General features: G+C 40.3%; 1 protein-coding gene across 2 annotated transcripts in view; it reads left to right on the top strand.

Moving 5' to 3' along the window:
* Positions 1 to 10549, top strand: part of DPB2 (DNA polymerase epsilon subunit B2) — a 170629-nt gene that overhangs the window by 47971 nt on the left and 112109 nt on the right. For both annotated transcript variants that reach the window (XM_089371756.1, XM_089371755.1), the window contains exons 3-4: positions 95 to 248; positions 639 to 771. In XM_089371756.1, coding sequence (XP_089227882.1) covers positions 95 to 248; positions 639 to 771 — 287 coding nt within the window. The remainder of the gene's footprint in view (positions 1 to 94; positions 249 to 638; positions 772 to 10549) is intronic.

The following is a 10549-nucleotide window of genomic DNA, read 5'->3' as shown; positions in this document are numbered from 1 at the left end:
TTGGAATGTATAAAAGTGTCCACTAATAAAATTTACTGGACTTATTTCTGTTGCTCATTTTAGTACCTTATACTAAACTAATCAATATTTGTAGATTTACGGGCAAGTTGCCAATCCACGGTGAAGCATCAGCGAAAGCAGTTCTGTATCGTGACAGGCTTCAATTATTGCAGCAGAGGATCTCTAGAGATAGGCATTTTGCTAGACCTGTATTTGATGCTGAAGAAACTCGCTCTGGAAGTTGTGAGGTATGCTCTTCGTGGCAGCTTACTGCTTATTTTCAGTTTACTATCTTTGTTATGGGCAAGTTGATATGACATTTAAATTCTTTGCTTCTTTGTTGGGTTATTGCCAATAAAATAATTTTCTTGTGGACTATCATTATTTTATCTGGAAGAGATTTTCTTGGCTGTTGTGCAATTTCTTTATCTGGCTATAATTGAACTGGATTTCTAAACATGCTATCCTAATTGCTACTTATTTTGATTAAGGCTATGACTCAAACTACAATTACTGAATGAAATACTCTTAATCTTTGAATCATGTGCTACATTTGCCATGCATTAGTGCCCATTTAGTTCACAAAGGAATATGATGTCATGACTTTTTTCTTTCTTTTTTGGTGGAACTGGATGCAGATGATAACCATTCAATCACTCATAGCATGTGCGGGGAAAAGGTGGATCATGGGGGTGATATCACAGTTGGAAGATGGAAATTTCTTCTTAGAAGACCTTACTGCAGCTATTCCAATTGATTTATCACAAGCAATATCCTTGAATGATATTTAATTCATTGTATTTTTGAAGGTTTAGGAAAGGAACTGAAAATAAAAATTGAACGTCTGTTTTATTGCCTGTGTTAAAAGTGTGCAACATTGCAAAGAACCAACGTAAATAGACACTGAAAAATGGAATTTTGCATAAAAGGTTATTCAAATATACCTGGGAGATAGCCTCAGCAGTCCATTCCAAACAAGATAGCACTCCTGCATGTGATTGTAAAATTGCCCCCTCATGTCCAAAAGTATACTTGAGAGCTCTCCAAACCTTATACTTACCATGGCATTGTGATTCATGAATACATGTGACATTTATCATCCTCTCCAATTATTTGTATTATGTACCAATATGAAATCTTATATATACTTTTGAAGATGTTTTGTTAGCACGGGTCTTTGTTTTTGAGGATGTAAATGCCATACAATATGATTCTTTGTTTCTACACTCAAGAGATGCATTGAACAAATGATATATTCTCATCGTTTGTCCTTGTATTTACTATATGTTTATTTTTAATTTATTTATTTTAAGCCTTTTGCAAGTTTGTAATTTGGTAATTCTCAACACTTTTGATTGCCTTGCTGAAGGGCACGATGGAGAGACATAGTGAGGGTGATGAAACCTCAACCCCAAGCTTATTATGTATGGTGATGAAGATGGAAATAGCATGTTGATGTTTGTAGCATCAGAAGGTCTTTTGCATAGGATAAGCACCTAGCAGCCAAGAGAGAGTCCTCTTTAGGTGCTTGTTCGAGAGGAGCAAGTATTATGATTTCTTTCCTAAGTTTTAACTTAGGAAAAACACATTAATTAATTTATTGATTAATGTTGGCTATTGGGTTAAAGTTTTTAAGGATAAATAATTTAATTATTTACGTGACTTGGATCTAATTTCCATCGCTTACTAAGTGAATTAAGATTTAATCCTAGACCTTTACCACCTTGGAGATTAGGGATTTGGCTCAATGAGAAATTATAAAGGAGCCTAAGGGAGAGAATGAAGACACACCGTTGTGATTGAGAAAGGGATTTTCTCAAGGAGTGAGAAGCTTGATTTATTGTGTGAAAATTCTATCACGGCAGCAACTGACTTATTTTTCCTACTTATTCCACAATAAGTTATTTATGAAATTACTTCAATAAACATTAAAATAAATACTGTTGCAGATATCACACCATAATATAGAAACAAACATATGCACAAGAATCAACACATTGACACAGTTATTTTGGACAACAGTCCCCAAAAAACCCCAATGTGGGAAAACCGGTGCATCAAGGGAGGTTTTTATTATTCAACAATTCTTCAGTACAATAACGTGCCAAATTGGCTTACCCACAGAGAAAAAAATTCTCTCCCGACACTTCTCCCAATCCCAATGTCAACCCGACTAAATTTTGTGTGGCTCTCAGACCCTCTGCGTCAGCCCCTGCTTGACTGCATCAGCCTTGGGCCTCTCTGTGTCACCCACACAAGCCCAGTTAATGACTGCGCAGTCTCCTGCTGCCTTTGTGTCTGGCTGAAATGCCTTGCGTCTGCCTCTCTTACCTCAGCGTTGATCTCTAGTGGTTGATCCCATCTCTATGTTCCGTACTTGCTGCCTCCTGACTGCTCACCAGACCACTGGTTCAATTTCTCAGCTAACCCTGCTCCAGAAATTGAACTGATTGGTCTCCCTCAGTATATTCTCCAAGTGACCCTCAAGCCTCCTCTTATACTTTTCTTGTTGACAAATCAACGGCTGAGATTAAGTCCCTAATCAACGGCTAAGATTAGTTCTGGCTTGATCCATGACTTTTGGACCATTCTAACACAATTTTATATTAATTCACATTAATATTTTGTTGTCCCTAAGTTTAGAGTTATGGACTTCATTAAAAATATTAATTATTTTAATATCTCCCAAATTGTTTAGAATCTGCCCAAACCCTTTTTGGGTATTGGAGATCTCACGTGCCTTAGCCTCTCCACCAATTTTCGTGGCTAGAGCACATTTGATGCTACCTCATATCAACACTCCCTCTTAGCGAGGACTATGCTCTAGCAATATTCACTTAGCATCACCCTAATCATCCGACATTGGTCCCTGTGCTGATTCTAGGCTTGTTGCCATCATCCTCTGCATTGATGGATCCTATACTGCTGCCCATGGCTATGCCACTCCCACTGCTGCATTTGTACGACAACTCCCTCTGCATCTGTGTTGCTGCTGGTCCTTTCACCCAACACTGCATCCGCACTGCAACTCCCTTTGCATCCGTGCTGCTATCACTCCCATTTCTATTTCTGAAACGGGTTCTTCACCATTCACATATTTTCCTCGAAGTAGTCAAACTTCGTCCTTCCAAGGGCCTTGGTGAGGATGTCCGCCACCTGTTCCACTGTAGGAGTGTAGTTCAATTATACAACTCCTCGTTGGACACAGTCTCTGACAAAGTGACACCGGATATCAATATGCTTCGACCTATCATGAAACACTGGATTCTCAGAGAGCTTGATGCAACTCTGATTGTCGCACATGATCTTGGTCGCCTCCATATTCTTTCTGAATAGGTTCACCAACAGTTTTCTAAGCCATATGGCCTCACATGAAGCTGTGCTTGCTGCCATATATTCTGCTTAGATGAGCTCAGAGCCACGGACTTCTGTTTCCTACTGCACCAGGAGGTCATTCCTAATCCAATGTTGAAACAATACCCAGAGATACTTTTCCGATCCACTGAACTTCCTGCCCAATCTGCATCAGTAAATCCACTCAAACTGATATCCTTACCTTTAGTGTACAAGAGCCCATAATCGACTGTTCCCTGTAAATACCTGAGAACGTGTTTGGCTGCTGCCCATTGTGCCCTCTTTGGTTCCACCATGAATTGACTGAGGGTGCTTACAGCGTAGCAAATGTTTGGCCTGGTATTGACCATATACATCAGGGACCCTATGAGTTGCTTGTATAGGGTGGGATCGACATCCTTGTCTTCCGATACACCAATCTTCTTCCAGTTGGTGATCATTGGTGTAGCCATAGGTCTATAGTCCTCCATATTGAATCTTTTCAGGATTTCTGTAGCATACCTTCCTTGCCCAAGGAAGATTTCTCCCTTCTGCTGCCAAACTTCCAACCCTAGGAAGTAGTGCATTCATCCCAAATCCTTCATATCGAATTCTGTGGCTAGATTCTTCTTGCAGTCTCCAATGGGTCTGGATGATCCTGTCAGAAAGAGATCATCCACATACAATACTAAGATTAGCGGCTCGTTCTCTACAACCAGATAGTAGAGATTCGGATCCGCGTCACTCTTGACAAATCCCCTCTTCTGCAAGTAGCCATCTATTTGACCATACCATGCTCTTGGTGCCTGTTTCAGCCCATACAAGACTTCCTTCAATCTGCATACATGAGACTTCTTCTCATGAGTTTCAAAGCCCTCTGGTTGTTCAATGTATACCTCCTCTTCTATTACCCCGTTCAGAAATGCCGTTTTGACATCCATCTGATGGATCTCCCATCCCATCTGGGCTGTATACCATCCATATCATGGTCCTAATAGATGTATACCTGGCTACCGGGGCGAAGGTCTCCTCATAGTCAATCCCTTCTTTTTGAGCATACCCCTTAGCCACAAACCTGACCTTGTATTTCTCAACACTGCTGTCTGCAGTGTGTTTGATTTTGTACATCCATCTTGAACCTACCACTGATCTATCTTGAGGCCTTGGTACCACCTCCCAGACATCGTTTACCATTATGGAGTTGAATTCCTCTACCATCGCGTCTAGCCAAACTTGATGTTGAGCTGCCTCTTTGGAACTGGCAGGCTCTCCATCTTGAGCTACTAATGCTTGATATCTTGCTGGCTGTTGCTCCCTCTTATTATTTCTTGGCGCACTAATGAAGTCCTCTGCATCTCGCAGAATCTGACGAAGTTCCCTGCTAGTTCTTCCTCCGCCAGCAAGTGCTTCTGTTCGGTCCTCCTTCTCATCCTGAGAATCTTCCTATTTTGAGGAAGAATTCTTTACTTCTGTTGGTTGAAGAGGCTTAACCAACAACTCCTCTTTTCACTGCTCCTCAGAAGGCATCTCGCGAGATCTTTTGAAAGCCTTGTCCTCCATGAACTTTACATCTCGTCGTACTACTGCCTTCCTGCTCCCTGGAAGATAGATTATGTATGCCTTAGCGTTCTCGCTATATCCCACCAGATATCCCTTTTCCGCAGTTTGATCTAGCTTCTTCCTTGTTTCTTCGGGTATGCGGCAATATGCTAAACTCCCAAATATCTTGAAATGACTGACTTCAGATGTCTTCCTTGTGAAGACTTTCTCTGAAGTAATCTTGTCCAATGCCCGATGAGGAGACCTGCTCCGAACATAGACTACTGTGTTGCATGCTTCCGCCCACAGGAATTTTGGCATATCCTGATCATACATCATGGCCCTAGTTGCTTGTACAATAGTCTTGTTCTTTCTTTCTGCTACCCCATTCTGCTCTGGATTGTAGGGAGTTGTCCACTCTCTTCTGATGCCCTCCTTAGTGCAAAAATCAGTCAAGTCCTTATCGACATATTCTCCATCATTATCTGAGCGCAAAACTTTTATTTTCTTCCTAGTCAGATTCTCCACCAGAGCCTTGAATTCCTTGAATCGACAGAAAACCTCATCCTTGGTTTTCAGAAAATAAATCCAGGTTTGCCTTGAGTGGTCATCGATGAAGGTAAGGAAATACTCGACACCACTGAGAGCTTTGACAGACATAGCTCCGCAGATATTTGAGTGTGTTGACCACTACCGGTCAACTACCCATGCAGTACACCCCCCTTTTCTTGGCAAAAAGGGGCAGCACCTGATCGACATGTCCATGCCATCCTGCAGTCATCAGCAGCTTGATCATTTTGATTGTAAACCCAGTCTGCATGTATGAATTGTAAATAATCTTAGCAGATATGAGTCGTGTATGTAAATTGCCTAGGTGGACCTAACCTTCTAGTGGTAATCTACATCCTGGAAGGTTTTTCGTCTCACCGATCCATGATCGGCAGAGTTTTCCTTCAAACCTGACCCCAAAGCCGGGATGGATTTTGTCATTAGAACTTTAGGAGAATCCTAGTGTGTTAATCTGCTAGATTATAGTTGTGTCGCAGAAACTGGGTGATTTGTGAGGGTCTATGTTAAAGGGGTTTTTCCCCCTTAAGATGTAAATTGTAAAAGTCATCATGAAATGTGTCTTGAGGGTTGAAAAATGTTTTAAATCCCCTCATGAGTCCTAAGTCCTAGGTCCTAGGAGATTTTTCCAAAGGCTAAGTTCGAGGATCCATTTTAAAATGAATTAAGAAATTAAAAAATGAGTAAAAATAATAAAATAATAAAATAAATAAAAATTAAAAAATGAAATAAATAAAAAATCATAAAAAATTATAAAATAAAGCAAAAACCCTAACTAATAAAATAATAATATTTTAAGTGAATGCATGCAAAATATTATTTTTTAATAATTCGACGGATGAGATTAAGAGATGTCTTGATCTTCATCGACGGTTGAGATCATTTCGACATGGATCACTCGAACTAGCCGTTGGAGTCATTTCCTTTAAGTAGGGTGTTAGGGGTCAGTTCAAATCAATGGAATAAGATCTGTGAGTCTGGTACTGAAGAAGCTCTCTTGTAAACTGTTTCTGTTTAATAAAAGAAGACTTTGGGGTCCATATCTTGCTGGTGTTACTCTCTTGAAATGCTGTGAGATTGTTTAATTTTCTGCATATGTTATTTTCAGCCATTAATAATAGCTTATTGTAGAGTATTGTGAGCACAGGTATCTTGTTCACTTGCTAGGGTTTGAGTGTTGTTAGGGTTTCTGAAGTAATGGCAGGTATCTCCATTACTTTCTGAGACCTAGCAGCATTTTTGCCCTCTTTACTGATGGTTGTTCTGAGCTGTGCAGAAAACCCTTATCGAAGAAGATTTGTGGGCGTTTGGGGAAGTTCTCGGCTGAACCAGCCAACTCCCGCAAGCATTTTTTGCTGAGCCCAGTTGGATTTGATCCTGGGTCTATCATTCAGTTTTATTTTCTAATTTGCATGAGAGATTTTCTGAAGTCCTTCACAGTGAAAATCTGAAATTTCTGTTCTTTAAATATTTCTGTTCTTATTGCTGAATCTGGCTGTTAAGGGGCCAAATCTGTACATTAATCAGCTGTTCTAGGGTTTCAAATTTTTTTTATTAGGGTTTTGATTTCGGTTTTGTGTACATATTATTTTTGGGTGATTTCATCATTTCAGGTTGCAGGGTTTCGCAGCATCCTCAGTTATCAAAGCCGTCAAGCTCCAGGTTAACCAGATACGATTTGCAGTTTGGACGTAGGCGTGAAACTATTCAGCGATTTCGTGTTGTGAAACGCTGCTCTCTCTCTGCCGTCAAGCCAGCTCTCTGTCACGCAGATGTTATCGCTGGAGATGCATTACAGTAATGTTTGCTGCATAAATTTTTTTTTAAGCACCTGTGGATGAGTGTCGAGGATCTCTCCGCGCGGGTAAAATTACAAACAGCTTCAATCTTTCCGAGTTCCGCTCTGAGCATGAATCGATCTGTCCACAGTTTTTTTAGGGCCAGAGGTTATACGTTAGCAGGACGGAGCAATCGATTTAGTTCCTGGTCGCCAACAGCCTGCAAGACAGCGAGAGAAAGGTAAAATCGATTCATTGTTTCTCTGCGTGGGCATCAGACCTCATTCACGTCTGCAACCAGCCATTTCACCTGCACCACGATTTGGGTACCCACGCATTTCAACACTCATTGAATCTGCAAAATGTCTGCGTGCGTGTGAGGAGTCGAAGCTGATCAGAAGGGGATTCGAAGAAGGTTATTCCAAAATCGATTTTAAATTTATTCCTAGCTGCCATCAGCTGTTCCTTGGTCGAAGGTTTATGGGCGCGCTTTCATTGTTTACGCCTGACGCTGGTCACGTCATTCTTTCCATGCGTTCAGTTCTCTGATCTTCCGCATACCTTCACGATTCCGTGGGCCAGATTTCAATCAGGTTTGATAAATCTCAGGTTTGATAATTCGTCTGACTGATATAACCATTCGTATGCGGGTTTCCTGCGTTTCAATTTCTCTCACTGGGTCGGGCATTCCTCACTCATGTCGGCAGCCAGGTAATTCGTTTTTATTTTTGTTACGCAGTACGTTTTGCACGTTCAGGGTTACGATTCTATTGTTTTATTTTTACGTGGTTAAAGCCTGCAGCTCGACCCTTTATTTTTTTTTAATTTTCTTTGTTTTAGCTTTATAAAAAATTCAAATGCAATTTGATTCTTATGTTATATGTATATATTTTAACTTTAGGATTTTGAATTTTGTTTTAGACATAGGTTATTTTATTCATTAGGTTTTTTTGTTTTAGACATAGTTTATTTTATTCATTAGGTTTTAATATAGTTTTAAAATTTTGCTTTTAATAGAAATAAAAAATATAAAAAGGATTTAATTTTTCTTTTTCTTTAGATTTTAATTTTAATTAAAGTAGATTTAAAGTTTTGTTTTTCCTTTTTTTAGGATTCATTTATAATTTTTTTTCTTTAGAATTTAGATTTAGTTTTATTTTGATTAAATTTTAGTTTTTGCTTAGTTTAGATTTGGGGTCCAAAAAAAAAAAAAAAAAAAAATTTGAAAAATTTTGTGGAAATTTTCTTTGTCAGATCTAGTTATTTTTTCGGGAATTATCATGTTTTCAAGTCGAGACACGAAATATGATATCTGGTTAATGATTTATGACTCTCGTGGTGGTTTAAAGCATTTATCTTTTCAAAATTCCCAGTTGCTGGATATCGTCTTGGTCATTCTAAGAGCATTGTGATTTAGCTGATGACAAATGATTGCTGTTCACGGTTTATGTTTCTATATCATCTAACAAGTAATCATTTTAACCACAATCTCTTAAGGCATTGGTCTGCTAAATTAATCAAATCCATCTAGTGCTTTTCATATCGTGTCTCGTGTCTCCCAACCAACTGGTCAACAGTTGGTCTTCATCATCTCATAGGGTCTACCCCCCTTAGCCGCGGGAGGCAGGCTTAAATGGAGGGATCGGGGATCAGAGTGACAGCCCCCGGTCTGAGGGTTGTCGTGTCAATCCAAGCGACAACAGAGTGTATCAATCCTAGTACATCCCCTACATATGTCATCTCATTCCGTACTCAGATCTAGAACTCCTGTTACAGTGCTCCTGAGAATTCTCAGAGTTCCATGGTGCAAGTGACCCATTCTTTTGTGCCATAGTTCGTTCAAGTCCTTGTCTCCATGACTGCCTATTAGTGCCATTGGTGATTCTAGTTGTAACCTATACAACCGATTACTTTTGATCCCGATTTGCACTTTCTTTTTCCAGCTCGGGTGTTTGACGTATACCTTCTCCTTGATGAAGTAGACGTCATAGCCCTTGCCTTGTAGTTGTGACACGAAAAGTAAGTTCATCCCCAATCCTGGTACATGCAGCACATTTGTACCACAGAACTGTTTCCCGATTTTGTCTGAAAGACTATGGTACCCTTCCCTACTGGAGTACACTTTGCCTTGTTCCCCATGGTGATCTGAAAGTTCATCTTCTCTTCTCGATATTCTGAGAAACACTCCCTGATTCTCGTCATATGCCACGAGGCTCCATTGTCTATATACCATACTTCTGATGATGCAGCACTAGTCATACACATCACTTTTTCTTCCAGCCTAGAAGCTAACATAGAGAAATCGAAATCTCTTTCTCTTGTGCAATCTTCTGAAAATCTATGTGAGTCCCTTGACGTGGATGCCTCTGCATCGTGGTCTCGACCCATAACTAATTTTCCCTTTTTGTCTCTGATTACTCCCTCTGATACCATGTGAAAATTCTATCACTGCAACGACTGACTTATTTTTCTTACTTATTCCACAATAAGTTATTTATGAAATTACTTCAATAAACATTAAAATAAATACTGCTGCAGATATCACATCGTAATACAGAAACAAACATATGCACAAGAATCAACACATTGACACAGGTATTTTGGACAACAGTCCTTGGAAAAACCCAATGTGGGAAATCCGGTGCAGCAAGGGAGGTTTTTATTATTTAGTAATTCTTCAGTACAACAAGGTGCCACATTGGCTTACCCACAGAGATAAAAAAATTCTCCAGCCCTTCTCCCAATCCCAGTGTCAGCCTGACTGACCTCTGCGTGGCTCTCAAACCCTCTGCGTCAGCCCTGGCTTGACTGTGTTAGCCCTGGGCCTCTCTGCATCACCCACGCAGGTCCAGTTAATGACTGCGCAGTCTCCTGCTGCCTCTGTGCCTACCTGAAATGCCCTGTGTCTGCCTCTCCTACCTCAGCATTGATCTCTAGTGGCTGATCCCATCTCTTTGTTCCATACTTGCTGCCGCCTGACTGCTCACCAAACCACTGGTTCAATTTCTCAGCTAACCCTGCTCCAGAAATTGAACTGACTGGTCTCCCTTAGTATATTCTCCAAGTGACCCTCAAGCCTCCTCTTATACTTTTCTCGTTGACAAATCAACAACCGAGATTAAGTCCCTAATCAATGGCTAAGATTAGATCTGGCTTGATCCATGACTTTTGGACTAAGTCACAGAACACACCCCTTAGGGTCTCGTGTCCCGTATTTCATGTGTCGGACACGAAAACCGCCCTAAAACGTGTCGAAAACGTTTTTCTTCGTGTCCTCCAATCGAGACACTTGTTTTGGACGTGTCGAAAATGTGCCCTAACATTTTTGGTTC

This window comes from Pinus tabuliformis, chromosome 8 (genome assembly GCF_031772625.1).
Source record: "Pinus tabuliformis cultivar Carrire ecotype Pingquan chromosome 8, CPIR1, whole genome shotgun sequence".
NCBI lineage: Eukaryota > Viridiplantae > Streptophyta > Pinopsida > Pinales > Pinaceae > Pinus > Pinus tabuliformis.
The sequence above is the reverse complement of the archived record's forward strand: the minus strand, read 5'-3'. Positions and strand labels throughout refer to the sequence as shown.